Source organism: Carica papaya, chromosome 5 (assembly GCF_054855325.1).
Source record: "Carica papaya isolate Zhongbai chromosome 5, ASM5485532v1, whole genome shotgun sequence".
Taxonomy (NCBI): Eukaryota; Viridiplantae; Streptophyta; class Magnoliopsida; order Brassicales; family Caricaceae; genus Carica; species Carica papaya.
The window spans coordinates 38,183,683-38,201,468 of NC_142313.1; the positions used below are offsets into that span (position 1 = coordinate 38,183,683).

Consider the following 17,786-nt stretch of genomic DNA (forward strand, 5'->3'; position numbering starts at 1 on the left):
TTTAATATTTGAAATTATACAATTATTTGTTAGACTTAACTTTTGTTACGAGAAAAAAAAAAAAAAACAAGTCGACATATGGATTTAGGGTAAAAAAAAATTAGAACTAAAATTAAAATTTGGGTCTAAGTGAAAATTATTATTATTTATCTTCTTCCTCAACCTTAATTATAATTAAGACTATAATTATGTTGAATGGTGTTTATAGTGAGGAGAAATGAAGAAGATGAATGTTGAATGATGTTGAGGAAGAAGATGCAGAAGTATAATTTTTATTTTTTTATTATTGTAAAAATATAGTAATATAAAAAATAAAATAATAAAAATGAAAGAAAAAGGTAAATTATAGGTTAATACAATTATCTTTTGAAAACGGAATTATCAAAATAGCAAAATATATATATATATATAAACAAATTAAAATATTTAAAAGTATTATAGAGTAATTTAAAATTTATGCTTTAATTATATGTTTTATTTTTATTATTTTAAGATAATTACATTATAATATATATAAATTAAAAACAAAACGGATAGTCCGTCTTCGGGTCTGGAAACTAGTCTACATGCATATATATATATATAGAGAGAGAGAGAGAGAGAGAGAGAATTTCCCTTCTTCAAGCGAATCCAACTCGCGCCCCTATTAACTCCCATTCCTATCTCTCCCTTCCCATCTTACCTGTGCCCTAACCTCCAGTTCCCTAATCCCCAACTCCCCCCCTTCAACGGCCGCTCCCTGCCGGCCATCGGTGTGGCAATAACCGCGGCCATCGGTCTTTACCGGAAAATTAACGGAGGAAATCGCTAATTTATTCACCGGTTCCTTCAAACTCGCTCCCTTCTTCTCTCGCACAACTCGCGCTTTCCCTCAGTGCTTTATCCTCCTACTCGTCTACTCATCACTCGCACCTTGATTCTCTTTCACTAGCTTCTTTTCCTGCGCGGTAGTCTGCATTCCTTTCTGCTAAGTTTCTCTCACAGGAAGGCAGCCGACAACATACACAGTGCATTAAGGTTTTTAATTTTTCTTAATCAATAATAGTAGTTTCTTACAATCTTTCTGCTTTGATTTATATATTTACAGTTTTTGTATATTTTTCGGCATGCATGTAGAATTTCTTTTTCTCATAAATAACCTAACCTATCCAAGGTTTTCGATTTCCATATATTATTGGGCCAGTTTCGGCTAAGCGAATTTTCAGTTCGGTTTGTTCTTTTTTTTTTTGGTTCAGTGACCGTAATATCTGAACCTGGCAGAATGCTCTTTCTTTATTATAGGTCCGAATTTAAAGGTCAAAGTCATTATCTGCAATTGAACATTTTAGTATGCAATCCGCTGAGGAATAGGTTCTCATTAATATCAAGGACGTTGGACATGAGTTTGAACACACATCAAGCTAATTGACTTGAAGTCCTTGATATTAATTGAACAATTTAGGATCAAGACTACGAAATTAGCTATATTACTTTGACTTGGGTACAAGTGTTTGGTATCGGTATCAATTCAAGTATCTGATTCGATAATTTTTGTGGTTAAGGACTAGAGATGACAGCTGGTCATGCTTATTGAGTTATATGTAGGCAGTTGGTAAATAACCAATAGCTAATAAGTCAGATATCTTATGAGTTTTTGCAATAATATTTTTATTATGCTGTTCGCCCCTAAATTTCTATTTGTTTAGGTTTATAAGCTATTTGAAAATGCTATGTTGTTCAATCAGAAGACTTAATTAATTTTATTCTTTAAGTCATATATTTATTAAACATGTAAAGAATTTTTTTTAAAATATTAGCTTATATGCTGTTAATTTCCTACAAAACAAGGTGAGCTAAACACCTTTTAAGATATTTCATAATTGAAAAGGCTAAGAATTTTCAGAGCAAAGAATATTTGTTGGCTAAATGTCAAAAATCTTTCTGCGCAAAAAAAAAAAATATTTTCTTGCAGTGAGGTTCACTTGTCAAATATACATCCTGAGATTATTCATGTTCCATTATTAGCCTTGGTGTGTGTAAAATTGAACGGTTCTGATTTTTCTGATGGAGAAACTATTAATTGGTTTCATTCTTCCATTTCTTTCTTAGTCATAAATAGCCTTGGCTTTTAGATTGAAAAGAAGAAATTTGATATTGCTAATCTTTTCAATCAACTGTAATGTATCTTTCTCTTCTATAGATTTCCGAACATTGACATAATTTGTGTTTCTTCCTGACCAGATGTCAGGATACGAGAATGTTGTTGGTGGGAAGTTGAAGCTAAAGGGAAAAGCCTTGGATGTGAAAGCTGGTGGTATAAAGAAGAAAAAGAAACATAAGAAGCATGAAGATCAGGCTGCTCAAGTCCTCAATAATGAGCTGTCAGCAGGTTGGTTTATCTTATCCCTTTTCTTTTTTTTTTTCCTTTCAGGAGGTCATCTTCTTCCTTCCAGGCTATGTAGAGCATGTTTTTGCATATTTTGATCATCATAAATATGTACATACTACATGCATACATATACCTCTGGACCCGATCCCCGGGGATACACGAATGGTATAATTTATTTGGTTTAAACTTCTGAAGCTTTACCGTCTATGGTCTTAGTTGATAAATTTTACTTTAATATATGACTTAATTATATTTTTTGTTGGAGAACTTAAATTTTCAAAAGAGGTATGAGAATAAAATATCAAAATTATTTTTGAAGTAATGATGATTTATATAATAAGAAGATAGTAATGGCAAGTACCTTTTAAGTCATTTTTTAAATAATGACTTAATAATGGACCATCCTAAAATTGGTGTCCAAAACTATTGTAATTTTAAATGCCACTGTAAAATTTTCGACAGAAACATTGAAGTTATTTCTGCTTTATTGGGGAGACACAAGAAAATGACTTGAAATACACACAATTTATGTCAAACAAAATTATTTCTTCTGTTCTCTTTTTTCTAAAAAATAAAACCTTCTTCTTTTGCATTCTTTTTTTTTTTTGTAAAAAAAATATTTTTCCTCTTTGTTTCAATGTAATTTATTTTTCCTAGTGATTTTTTTTATGCCCTTATTCACATTTAACAGGCCTTCTAAACCATTTTTTTTTTGGGTGTTTCACCTGAACAAACAAGAGTACCTGCCCTTTCTATCAAAAGTTTCTCTGTTTTGAAACAATTTTGAAACAATTTCATAATTTTGAGGAATGGAAGTTAATGAAAGAAGTTGAGACAAGTTGCTACATGACCTATAATAGTTTTGGAGTTAAAATGGTAATTTGATCGAACGATAATGGATGACATAAATTATTATAATAATAAATAGTAATTTGTAATAGACAAAAATTAAAAAAAAATATTTTTGTTAAAAAATAAAATAAAATATAAAATTTGAGGAATTGATTGCCTGTTCAGCAACCTTTTTACTCTCGCAACCACCAGTTGTGACTGGTTTGATCATGACTGGATTTGGATGACCAGTTGCAATTGGATTGGTCTATTCATGATTGCCAGTTATCACCAGCAGCTGCTGGTTGGTGAATATCCTTGTTGGTTTTTGGTGGTGGTTTTGGTTATAATAAAAATGCATATAGAGAGGAATTTTTTTTGATAAATTAAGATGTTTATTTAAATTTCATAGAGAAGTGATGAGAGGAGTCAGTGATTCATTCAGTTATTACATAGAATAAGCCAAAATCGGTGAAACTGAAGTAAGCAAGGTAATATGGGGTGTTCTTTTGTTTTTTGAGGAACTGGCTGTCTTCTGTTTTTATTTTGTTGAGAAAACTACATATGACCACTAGAAATATGTCTTTTATTGCTCGTGGATCAGACTTGCATTTATCAGTGTAGTTGTATTACCTGCAGGTTTCAGAGAATTAGAAGTGGTTAAAAAGTTCTAATTTTGTGTTCAAAAGCAAGAGTTTGTCTTATATCTCAAAAAGAAACATGGCTGTTCTAGGATACAACTAAACCAGCTATATAGTGTTCAAGCCAATAGCATGTCACTGTGATAAGAAAGTTTAATACTTGTAATTCCTGAGCCAATATTGCCACCTTTGTCTTTCTAGTTGTTTGGTTACTCCACAATTACATTCAGTACTCAAATGTTATCTATTAGTAAATGATTTCAGCCTTAGTGATGACTTGTGAGATGCCGCTGTGGCTATTTTAGGGATCATCTAAAGATTTTGTTATTGAGGGTTGTCTTTCTAATCTAGCTGTTTTAGTTCTATTGCATTTTTTTTTTGTTTCAGGAGTATCTGTCATTTGATATATTATCTTGTTTAGGTGGAAGTGCAGATGCATCAGCTGATCATAACGAGGAAGAAGATGATGCTAACAAATCAAGTGGGGATATGAAAGCTGCTCCATATGATGACCACCTGACACCTGCAGAGAGACGATACATAGAGCAGAAACAGCAACTTGATGTGCATAGGTTAGCAAAGGAAGCTAATAAATCTCACCGGGATCGGATTCAAGACTTTAACCAGTATCTAGCAAACATGAGCGAGCATTATGACATTCCCAAAGTTGGCCCTGGTTAATTTTGTTAAGGAGGAACCAATTTTCATGAGTTGTCAGGCAAATTTGGGTGCTATTGACATATTGATCTTGTTTTGTGGGTTGTTTGTATATGCATTCTGGATGTTGATTTTCCTTTCAAACCAGATTGCAGGTGTAATAACTGTATGGATGGTATCTATGTATTTTTAAGCAGCTTGTTTGTTTATCCATGTTAGGCATTATTATGAGTAATACAGCCTAGAGAAGTGATGCTCAGCCACAAAGGCAATCCGATTTACACAACTAGATACGATAGATTTAATTATACCATTTTGGATTCCTTTAGTTTGTTCCATTTTCTTTTATTTGCAAAACAATTAGAAATCCTAAAAGTTGCGATCAGTAAAAAGTTATTTCTTCCTTTTCAATAAAGTTTAAAGCTTTGAAGAATGTAATATTTGACTCTTTCTATAAAGTCGTGTTGACTTTATTTGGAAAAAGTAAATTTGTCTTTATTGACTTGTCATTTTAGTAATTACAATAATCGTTTTGGTTGTTCTATTTGGTGAATTTGTTGTTAGAATAAATATTTTATTGGCAATGTTGACATGTTGAATAATATACGGACAATTTTATTTTATAAATTATCATTTATTGCTTGGGAGCCCAATATAAAAATCAAGTATTAGTTTTAATTTTCAGAATGGAAGGTAAATATGGTGATGCTCGCCTACGATCAACAACTTCAATAGGGGTCAAAGGCGTATTTTACCGAATGGACTAGAGCACACTAGATTTCTTGTATCTCAATTCTATATTGAAATAGTGTATAATTATTGAGTTTTATATGAAAGATTAAATTATATTTTATCAACGATTCAAACTTAAACTTTTAAAAAATTAATAGTTTAGATAAAAAAATATTGTTAAATTCGTTGGTCCAAATTAATAAAGTCTTAAAATTTTTGATTGTGATATGTAATTATGAGATGTGGCCTTGATGAAGATGTTGAGAATGTTTACAAAGATATAAGTTTCACGTCATGAGTTGTAAATTTTGTGTTTTTTTTTAAAAAATATTGTGTTATATACCTTTCGTAAAATGTTCTATGATCATTAATATATATGTGTTATCTATTTAGTAAAATGAATTAATTTTCAATAAAAATGATGTAAATTACCCACAAATACATTCATTAGTGAGGATCACAAAGTGACATTAAAGTTAATATTTTACAATTATTTCTTATAATATCATTGTTACTGTTACCACTAGTAACTCATTGTTACCATCATCATTTTTTTTTTATTTTTAATACTATTATCTTATTTTTATTATTATTATTATCGCAACTTCTACTACTATTACTGATGTTATTGTTGTTGTCATTATTGACATAACTATTACCACTACGTCACTCTATTATTACTACATTACCTATGTAACGGTCCCGAAAATTTAAAATGAAATACGTGTATTAAAAATGTCAAATGCGGAAACGTAATAAAAATTTGATTAACATCCCTTACACTAAAATAAAAAACGTGCTCAAAGTATAAAAGAACAAACTAACTAAAAGAGAAACTCGAAAATAAAAACTATAAATATAACTACGGAGTCTTTAGGCGTCCCCTTCGCCGTCATCCTGCGGAACGGGCTCGGGAACAATGTCTTCTTGATCTGAAATAGTTAAATAAGGAGTGAGCTACACCAGCCCAGTAAAAACATCACACTATCTCACCGCCACGGAGGTAAAGGTGAGTAGAAAACACAAAAAGACCAATGGAGCATAATTTATAACAAATTCTTTTATCAATAATAAAATCCTTTACTGTCCACTTACCTCGGTGAGATCCATAAAACAACATACGAAAGCAATAACATTATCATCATTATAAAATCATATGAACTGTATAACATAATACTTACCACGCTTTTGCATTCCAATCATTACACAATATATTTTCCTCATTTATCAGCCTACTAGTATCCATGGGGATCCATAGAGGTTCCACTACCCGTGAACCCTTAACATTTATAACCTGATTCCAGAGCCATCCCCATACCCCGTCCGGTATGGGCACCAAAATCATGAACCTTAATACCCCGTCCGGTATGAGGGTGAAACGGGCCGTCCCCATACCTCGTCCGGTATGGGCGCCAAAACACCGAAGGTCTCTATACCCTGTCCGGTATGAGAGACCACGTTCCCGGTAGGGTTCCCTACGGACCCGGTCCGTCTACCATCTCCCAGGATATCTAGTCAGGCTGTCCACATTATCCATTTATCAATGCACGTAACCTTTTATTCTTTTTTCCTCAGTCACCATCATCAAATCACACACAAACATGCAAATCCGTAGTTTATGCCAAAAAAGGCAACACACAACATCGGGTTCTCAGTCATTCAACCCATAATCAATGAAACAGTGATATATGCACACAAAACTATGAAATGAAAATACTAGACATCATACTGCATTTAGAACTGTGAAATAGAACAAACAACGACTGACCTACAAATACACCAGACTCGGACTCCATTAGTGACCTTAAACAATTTCACACATCTATTGATTCATGAAATACCGTTTTATCATTTATTGAACTTTAATACCGTGATGGAAAATAGGGTGAGGGGTGCTTACTTGTTTCGAGATCTGAATACGGCTCTACAGTGCGCCTACAGGCTGTCTCTAATTTTCCCTGAATTTTTTCCGGGGAGCTGAAACGCACTACTAGTACCTGCAAGTGTCCCAAAAAAATCCCAAATTAGACCTAGGGCCCCTTTCGACCAATATCGCAATTCCGGCACAGCGGCTCCGCCGTGCTCCGACGACAAGGGCGGCGATTCGCCTCGGGTTGGCCGTTTTCGGCCGAATTCAGCCACACTTGCATCGGTCACTGCGATAAAACAACTCTAGGGCCCTCGTTGGGCCAAAAAATCACGAAAAATCGAAGCTTACCGGCGGCGGTGCTCTCGGGTGCGGTGGCTCTCCGGCGAGCACTGGTGGCTAGGGTTTCTTTGGTCAGGTGTGGGTGGGGGTATTTATACCCTTCGCCTTTTAATCTTGACCGTCCATCAAGATTGAATCTGGGCCGTTCGATTGCGATTTCATTGGGATTAAATCTGGGCCGTTCATCGCGATGCAATCTGGGCCGTCCGTGCGCGTGAATCTGGGTTGTCCGTGCTTGTGAATCTGGGCCGTCCGTGCACACGTTTGATCTGGGTCATCCGTGTGCGCGGGAACGGATCTAGGCCGTCCGATCGCGCGCACGCGGATCGCCCTCGTGGCCTGTCCCCTGGTCAGCGTGTCCTTGCCACGCGGCACATCCTGGTTGGCCGGGGCTGCTGACCGTGCCGCTGACGTGGCTGCTGACGTGGTGCTGGCGTGTCATAATTTTTTTAAATTACGTTTTGACTCCCGGTTTTCGATTTTCTTTTCAAAAATACCCCCAGAATCCAAATTTTTACCCATTTTTCTCAAAATTAATTTCAATTAAATCTAAATAATATTTTTACCCAATTTTATCATTATTATTATTTTTATTTTCATTAAATTAAATTAAATTAAAAAAATCAATTAAAATTTCAATAATTACAAAATAAACTAAATAAAATAAATTAAAAATTAATAATAATAATAATAATAATAATGGGTGTTACAACTCTCCCCCCCTTAAAGAAATTTGGTCCCCCAAATTTGCCTCTTACTCTTGGTCGAACAAATGGGGATACTGGGCTCTAAATTCTGATTCCAGCTCCCAAGTAGCCTCCCTGGGCGTGTGGTTCTGCCACACGACCTTTACAAATCATATTTCCCGGTTGCGGAGTATTCTGCTCTTTCGGTCCGTGATACCGACCGGTACTTCTTCATAAGACAAGTCCTCTTGGAGTGGAAGCGGTTCATGAGCCAAGACATGAGAAGGGTCCGGGTTGTACTTACGTAGCATAGATACGTGAAACACATTGTGGACTCTGGAGAGCTCGGGAGGCAATGCTAGTCTGTAGGCAGCGGTACCAATCTTATCTAAGATTTCACAGGGTCCAATATATCGGGGGTTTAATTTTTCCCTCATGCCGAACTTACTAATTCCCTTAAAAGGAGTGACCTTAAGAAACACACGGTCGCCTTTCTCAAACGCTAGGTCTCTCCTCCGGATATCTGCATAACTCTTCTGCCTACTCTGAGCTGTCTGAATATTCTTCTTGATTTTAACTATCTTGGATGTGGTCTCCTCTACCAACTCTGGGTCGAACAATCTTCTATCGCCCACTTCCTCCCAACAAATCGGTGACCTACACGGGCGCCCATATAGCGCCTCATATGGAGCCATGCCGATACTTGCTTGGAAGCTGTTGTTATAGGCAAACTCTATCAGGGGTAGATGGTCGTCCCAATGGCCCCCGGAGTCAAGAACACAAGCTCGGAGTATATCCTCAAGCGTACGAATTATCCTCTCTGATTATCCATTAGTCTGGGGATGGAAGGCAGTACTAAGAGACAGCTTTGTTCTCATAACTTGCTGGAAGCTACTCTAAAATCGAGAGGTGAACCTGGGATCGCTGTCGGATACTACTGTCACTGGAACCCCATGCAATCTGACTATCTCCCGGATATACATCCTTACCAACTTGTCCAATGAATCGGTCATCCTGATGACTAGGAAGTGGGAAGACTTGGTAAGTCGGTCAACGATTACCCATATGGCTCCTGAACGCGCCTTGGGTAGCCCCGATACGAAGTCCATGGTGATATGTTCCCATTTCCACTCCGGAATCGGTAAAGGCTGAAGTAACCCACTTGGGCGCTGATGCTCTGCCTTGACCTGCTGACATACCAAACATTTAGATACAAAGTCAGTTATGTCTCTCTTCATCCCATGCCACCAAAACCGGGGTCGCATGCTTTGGTACATTTTGGTGCTTCCTGGATGCATGGCAAACTTCGAGCTATGGGACTCTGTCATGATGTCCCTTTTTAACTCACTGTCATCTGGGACACACACCCTGTCTTGAAAACGAAGTAGTCCATTGGCAGATATTCAGAATTCTGAGCTCCCTCCCTGTTCTGCATCCTTCTTGCGGGCTACCAGGGCGGGGTCAACTGTTTGGGCTTCTCTTATTCTCTGAATTAACTCGGGCTGGACTATCAGGCGGCCCAAACATGTGACTCTCTTCAGATCATGAAGTCGAACCTGTTGTGTGGCCCCAATTGGTCTGCATTCTGAAACCATCAAATGGGCTAAGATACCTGCACTTTTCCTGCTGAGGGCATCTGCTACCACGTTGCCATTACCCGGATGGTATAAGATGTCATAATCATAGTCCTTAAGGAGTTCCATCCACATTCTTTGACGCATGTTGAGATCCTTCTGAGTGAATATGTGTTTCAAACTCTTGTGATCGGTATAGATCTGAAAGGTCTCTTCGTATAAATAATGGCGCCAGGTTTTCAAGGCATGAATGATTGCGGCAAGTTCCAAGTCATGGGTGGGATAGTTCTTCTCATGATTCTTTAACTGTCTGGACCCGTATGCTATAACCTTTCCATGCTGCATCAGGACACAACCCAGGCCTAGATAGGAGGCATCACTATAAACTGTATATCCTCTCGATCCATTTGGTAAGGCTAGCACGGGTGCAGTGGTCAGCCGCTTCTTTAATTCTGAAAAACTTCTTTCGCAGTCTTCATTCCACTCGAACTTGGCATTCTTCTTTGTGAGTCGGGTTAGAGGAGCTGCTAGACTGGAGAATCTTTCAACGAACCTGCGGTAATAACCTGCTATTCCCAGGAAGCTACGAATTTTCTTAACTGATGTCAGTTTCTCCCAACCAAGTACTGCTTCAACCTTTTCAGGATTCACTGATACCCCTTCCTTCGATATGATGTATCCTAGGAAGGCAGTCTGCTCAAGCCAGAATCCACACTTACTCAACTTCGCATATAGCCTCTTGTTTCTAAGGACCTGCAAAACTTGGGCCAGATGGTGAGCATGTTCTTCTCTACTTTTTGAGTAGACTAAGATATCATCGATGAACACGATGACAAATTGATCCAAGAACTCTCTGAAGTCCCTGTTCATCAGATCTATAAAGATTGCCGGGGCGTTGGTTAGCCCGAATGGCATGACCAGGAACTCATAGTGTCCGTACTTGGTTCGAAAGGTCGTCTTGGGGGTGTCTTCTGTTCTTATCTTCACCTGGTGGTAACCTGATCGTAGATCTATTTTAGAGAAGACTTGTGCACCCTGCAGTTGATCAAAGAGATCATCAATCCGGGGAAGGGGATACTTGTTTTTGATCATGACCTTGTTCAATCTTCTGTAATCAATGCACAGTCTCAATGTTCCATCTCTCTTCCTTGCAAAAGTGACTCCGGCACCCCAAGGGGACACACTGTGTCTAATAAAATCGCTGTCTTGCAATTCAGTGATCTGTTTCCTTATCTCTTCCATCTCAATGCGGCTCATGCGGTAAGGAGCAACCGAAATGTAGCGCCCGGACCGAGGGGAAAAAAAAAAAAAAAAAGCCACGTCGGCAGCCACGTCGACAGGCCCGGTCAGCAGTCCCGGCCAACCGGGGCCTGCCACGTGGCAAGACCACGTCGCTCCTGAACGGGCCACGTTGGCGATCCGCGTAGGCGCGATCGGACGGCCCAGATCAATCGCATGATCGGACGGCCCAGATTTAATCGCACGGACGGCCCAGATTTAATAAAAAACGGACGGCCCAGATTAAAACAAAATGGACGGCTGAGATCAAAGGGTAAGGGGTTATAAATAGAACCTCCACACCAGACCACAAACCCTAGCCGCCTGCCGCTCGCCGGAGAAGACGAACCAGAGGCCGACCGCCGCCACCCGCCGCCGCACCGGAGAAATTTCCGACCGCTGATCGAGGTAAATTTCATAGCCCCGACTCGTTTTGCCACGCTGATTCCTCCTATGGCCAAATCGAAGCCAAAATCCTGGCCAAACGGCCGGAATAGGCGGCCGAAGACCAGCGGCGCCGCCGCGCCCCCTCTCAGTTTTTGCCTCCGACGAGGCCCTTCCCGGCCTCCGTTTGATGCAATTTTTATATCACCGTGATCACCATTCTTTTCTCTACAGGTTGACCGGAGCCGAATCACCAAAACACGAACCTCGCCGGAGAGCCGCCGCCGGTAAGCTCCATTTTTTCGTGATTTTTTGGCCCCCCGAGGGCCCTAGGGCTGTTTTCTCAGAGGGGCCGATGCGAGTATGGCCGAATTCGGCCGAAAACGGCCGAAAACAGCCAACCCGAGGCGACTCGCCGCCGCCAGCGGCGGCACTGTCGCCGAAGCACGGCGGAGCCGCCGTGCCGGAGTTGCGATTTGGGCCGAAAGAGGCCCTGGGCCTAATTTGGGTTTTTTTGGAACACGTGTAGGTACCTTAGTGTGTTTCAGTTTCCCCGAGAAAAATTCAGGGAAAATTAGGGACGGCCTGTAGGCGCACTGTGAATCGTATTTGGATCCTGAAAACAAGTAAGGACCCCTCACCCTATTTCCTATCACGGTACTAAAGTTCAAAATGATAAAACGGTATTTCTTGAATTAATGCGTGTGTGAAATTGCTTAAGGTTGGTAATGGAGCTCGAGTCTGGTGTGATTGATGATTTACTGTTATTTGGCCTGTTTTACAGCTTTAAATGCATTATGAGGTTTGATGTGTTCATTTTATAGTTTCGAGTGCATATATTACTGTTTTATTAATTATGGGTTGAATGACTGAAGAACTGATACTGTATGTTGTCTGTTTGGCATGAATTACGATTTGCTTTCTTAAATGTGAATTGATGATGCTTATTGAGGAAAAGGAAAATGAAAGATTGTGTAGACTGATAATTGTATGATGGGGTTAGCCTGACTAGATATCCTGGGAGATGGTGGACGGACCGGGTCCGTAGGGAACCCTACCGGGATTGTGGTCTCACATGCCGGACGGGGTATGGAGATCTTATGGTTTTGGCACCCATACCGGACGGGGTATGGGGACGGCCCGTTTCACCCTCATACCGGACGGGGTATTGAGGTTTATGGTTTTGGCGCCCATACCGGACGGGGTATGGGGACGGCCCGTTTCACCCTCATACCGGATGGGGTATTGAGGTTTATGGTTTTGGCGCCCATACCGGACGGGGTATGGGGACGGCCCTGGAAACTGATTATGAATGTTAAAGGTTAACGGGTAGCGGGACCCCTATGGACCCCCATGGATACTAGTATGCTGGTAAATGAGAAAATGATATGTTGTATAATGATTGAATTACAAAAGGCGTGATAAGTGCTATGTTTTACAGCTTATATTATTCCATGTTTGTGATAATGTTATTGTGTTCTTATATTGCTTCATGAATTCCACCGAGGTAAGTGGATAGTAAAGGTTTTATCATAAATGAAAAGGATTTGTTGTAAATCATGCTCCATTGGTCTTTTGTGTTTTTCTACCCACCTTTACCTCCGTGACGGTGAGATATCGTGATGTTCTTACTGGGTTAGTGTAGCTCACTCCTTATTTAACCATTTCAGATCAGGAAGACATGGTTCCCGAGCCCGTTCCGCAGGAGGACGACGAAGGGGATGCCTAGAGACTCTGTAGTCATACTCATAGTTTTATTTTCGAGTTTCTCTCTTAGTTAGTTTAATCTTTTATACTTTAAGTACGTTTTTGGTTTTCGTGTAAGGGATGTTAACTGAAATTTTGATCTCGCTTCCGCATTTAACATTTATAATATAATTTCCATTTTTTGAATTACCGGGGCTGCTACACGAAATGGGCTGGGTACCTGACTGTAAGTCTATAGTGAACTCGACTTCTCTGTCCACTGGCAGACCGGGCAGTTCGTCCGGAAATACATCTGGAAAGTCTCGGACTACAGGAATCTCTTGAGTACAAATTTCCCTCTTGGGCTTGGCCTGTACCACATCTGGGTCGGCCTCGGCATCCTGCTTATTAAGGTTGTAAGCTCTACCCTGGATAGGAGGCCTCCCTTGATTCTGGTTCCTCGGGAATTCTCTAGCATAATGCTGGGCACTGCCACAAATGCGACAAGTGTTGTTGAGGCGGTAGCAGGGTCGGTCCCCGTGATCTCTGCCACAGGGTTGATAGATCTTCCCACGTGCTGCCCCTGGAGCCTGAGGAGGGGCCTCGATGGCTGGTCTGAGCCTCTTGTTTGGTTGGGCAGGCGCCGTAGGTGCTGGCCTGCGGAACGGAGCCGAGGGTCGGGAACCCCCTCCTGGCTGAGGACGGGTGCTAAAGCTTCTTTCCACGATCTGCGCCTTTGCTAGGACTGCTGAATAGGTCTTGAGCTCCAATACTACCAAGTGTTGCCTGATCTCTGGGCGGAGACCCGACTGGAATCTCCTGGCCTTTCGGCCCTCATCCATCAATGTCTCCGGGGAGTATCGGCCCAGCTCGAGAAACTTACAAGCATACTCTGATACTGTCATGTTTTCCTGAACTAGTTGAACAAACTCCGTTTCCTTTAGGTGTCGGATGTCCTCAAGGAGATACTCCGTATGGAAGGCCGTTAGGAACTGCTCCCAAGTGACTGGTGTAGGCAGGGTGGCCTGCTTGAGCTCCCACCAACGTCCTGCTTTCCCTACCAGCATGAAGGAAGCTAGGGCAGCTCTCTGCTCAGGGACTACTCCCAAGATCCTGAAAGCTCTCTCAGTCTCCGCCAGCCAGTACTCGGCCTTTTCGAAAGAGGATCCTCCTGCAAAGGTGGATGGGTTCAGTCTCCTGTACCTCTCTATGTAGCCCGGGTCGATCAAGGAAGGAGCGGGGTCATGTGGAGAAGGGACTGGACCCGGCTGGGGATAGACTAGGGGGTCCTGTGGTGGCAACTGCTGATATGCTGGGGGCACTGGGTCGTGCTATGGCGGTGTCGGGTAGTACCGTGGCTGGGGCACCTGGTTGTACTGCGGTAGTGGTGCCGGGTGGTACTGTGGAGGAACAAGCTCGTGCCGGGGTGGCTCGGGATCCGCTTGCTGTAGCGGTGGCTCAGCCCGTGGTAGTGGGGGAGGTTCGGGTAACTCCCTTCTCTCTTCTCGCCCTTGCTGGGCAGCTATGAATCCTTCCATCATCTCAAATAGCCTGTCTACATCCTCCCGAAGAGAATTATCCCTGGCCGCTCGGTTTAGTGGGGGTCTTCCTCTCCTCATTTCTCTACACCTGCATTTCATAAGGAATAGTTTATCGGTGAATATTTCTCTAAGTATTATAGTGTAAGGGATGGGTCCGGGGAACGCGGCTCTGATACCAACTGTAACGGCCCCGGAAATTTAAAATAAAATATGTGTATTAAAAATATCAAATGCGGAAGCGTAATAAAAATTTGATTAACATCCCTTACACTAAAACAAAAAACGTGCTCAAAGTATAAAAGAACAAACTAACTAAAAGAGAAACTCGAAAATAAAAACTATAAATATAACTACGGAGTCTTTAGGCGTCCTCTTCGCCGTCTTCCTGCGGAACGAGCTCGGGAACAATGTCTTCTTGATTTGAAATGGTTAAATAAGGAGTGAGCTACACCAGCCCAGTAAAAACATCACACTATCTCACCGCCACGGAGGTAAAGGTGGGTAGAAAATACAAAAATACCAATGGAGCATAATTTATAACAAATTCTTTTATAAATAATAAAATCCTTTACTGTCCACATACCTCGGTGAGATCCATAAAACGACATACGAAAGCAATAACATTATCATCATTATGAAATCATATGAACTGTATAACCTAATACTTATCACGCCTTTGCATTTCAATCATTACACAATATATTTTCCTCATTTACCAGCCTACTAGTATCCATGGGGATCCATAGGGGTCCCGCTACCCGTGAACCCTTAACATTTATAACCTGATTCCAGAGTCATCCCCATACCCCGTCTGGTATGGGCGCCAAAACACCGAAGGTCTCCATACCCCGTCCGGTATGAGAGACCACGTTCCCAGTAGGGTTCCCTACGGACCCGGTCCGTCCACCATCTCCCAGGATATCTAGTCAGGCTGTCCACATTATCCATTTATCAATGCACGTAACATTTTATTCTTTTTTCCTCAGTCACCATCATCAAATCACACACAAACATGCAAACCAGTACTTTATGCCAAACAAGGCAACACACAACATCGGGTTCTCAGTCATTCAAGCCATAATCAATAAAACAGTGATATATGCACACGAAACTATAAAATGAAAACACCAGACATCATATTGCATTTAGAACTGTGAAATAGAACAAACAACGACTGACCGACAAATACACCAGACTCGGGCTCCGTTAGCGACCTTAAACAATTTCACACATCTATTGATTCATGAAATACCGTTTTATCATTTATTGAACTTTAATACTGTGATAGGAAATAGGGTGAGGGGTGCTTACTTGTTTCGGGGTCTGAATACAGCTCTACAGTGCGCCTACAGGCTGTCCCTAATTTTTCCTGAATTACTAGTACCTGTACGTGTCCTAAAAAAAATCCCAAATTAGACCTAGGGCCCCTTTCGGCAAATATCGCAATTCCAGCGGTGCTCTCGGGTGTGGTGGCTCTCCGGCGTGAATCGTGTTTTGGTGATTTGGCTCAGATCAACCTGTAGAGAAAATAACGGTGATCACAGTGGTATAAAATTTGCATCGAACGGAGGCCGGGAAGGGCCTCATCGGAGGCAAAAATCGAGGAGGGGCGCGGTGGCGCCGCTGGGTTTCGGTTGAGTTTTTCGGCCGTTTGGCCAGTGGTTTGGCTCCGGTTTGGCCATAGGTGGACTCAGCGTCGAAAAACGAGCAAGGGGGAGAAAAATTACCTCGATCGGCAGTCGGAAATTTCCCCGATGCGGTGGCGGGTGGCGGCGGCCAGCTCCTTCGGCGACTGGTTCTTCTTCTCCGGCGAGCACTGGCGGCTAGGGTTTCTTTGGTCAGGTGTGGGTGGGGGTATTTATACCCTTCGTCTTTTAATCTTGACCGTCCATCAAGATTGAATCTGGACCGTTCGATTGCGATTTAATTGGGATTAAATCTGGGCCGTCCGTGCCTGATTGAATCTTGGCCGTCCGTGCGCGTGAATCTGGGTCGTCCGTGCGCGTGAATCTGGGCCGTCCGTGCGCACGTTTGATCTGGGTCGTCCGTGTGTGCGGGAACGGATTTGGACCGTCCGATCGCGCGCACGCGGATCGCCCCCGTGGCCCGTCCCCTAGTCAGCGTGTCCATGCCACGTGGCGCGTCCTGGTTGGGCGGGGCTGCTGGCCGGGCCGCTGACGTGGCTGCTGACGTGGTGCTGACGTGTCACAATTTTTCTAAATTACGTTTTGACTCCCGGTTTCCAATTTTCTTTTCAAAAATACCTCAAGAATCCAAATTTTCACAAATTTTTCCCAAAATCAATTTCAATTAAATTTAAATAATATTTTTACCCAATTTTATCATTATTTTCATTAAATTAAATTAAAAAAAATCAATTAAAATTTCAATAATTACAAAATAAACTAAATAAAATAAATTAAAAATTAATAATAATAATAATGGGTGTTACAACCTATGTATGTTACTGGTAGATACTATTAATATTAATGTTAAAATATTACTCTTACATTATTATTATTATGATTTTTGTCATCTTGATACTATCAATATCGTCATTATAATTATTGTTATTACTCATTTTCGTTAGTGTCACCATTGCGATCATTATTATCAATGTCATATTATTATATCTTAACAAAATATTTCACCTTGCCTACCATTTTAATAATCTTAGCGAGTGCAAAAATAGTATTAACAATTACATAATATTAATAAATAAAAAATATAGCAGAAATTTTCTTATAATTTTAATTAACTGGTTTTTTTTTTTTTTATTATATACAAAATGAGGTAAAAAAATTACCGATGAACCAGCTAATTCGTAATTAACTCGTCATTTCATTTCTTTATCTAATGTGCTACTTTCATTTTTTAGGATTATCATCCAGCTGTTTCTTCCCACCAAAAGATACCCTTGAAAGAAATTTCAGATCAATCACGTGACAAATAGAAAATCTACACGTGACTCTTAGATCAAAAGGCCACGTCATCAATCACTCAGGTCACATATCAAATTCGGTACACGCGCGAGCACAGAATCATTCCTCCTTACACGTGTACGGATAAACGTTGACGGAATCTTAACGATGCAGTCGTACGAATTTCAAGTGTTAACGAAAGCACATGATTATTTCCTTTTAACTAAATTACAATACAGGCATCTTCCCCACGACTGCTAACTATCATAAATCATAAC

At 40.8% G+C, this 17,786-nt stretch overlaps 1 protein-coding gene across 1 annotated transcript; it reads left to right on the forward strand.

Annotated features, from left to right (window-relative positions):
* The first annotated feature begins 590 nt into the window (after nucleotides 1–590).
* On the forward strand, nucleotides 591–4,732 carry LOC110808003 (7-dehydrocholesterol reductase-like protein). The gene is made up of 3 exons (XM_022033331.2): nucleotides 591–1,017; nucleotides 2,221–2,368; nucleotides 4,262–4,732. The coding sequence occupies exons 2-3, from the start codon at nucleotides 2,221–2,223 to the stop codon at nucleotides 4,519–4,521; spliced, it is 408 nt and encodes a 135-aa protein (XP_021889023.1). The 5' UTR covers nucleotides 591–1,017; the 3' UTR covers nucleotides 4,522–4,732.
* The last annotated feature ends 13,054 nt before the right edge of the window (nucleotides 4,733–17,786 follow it).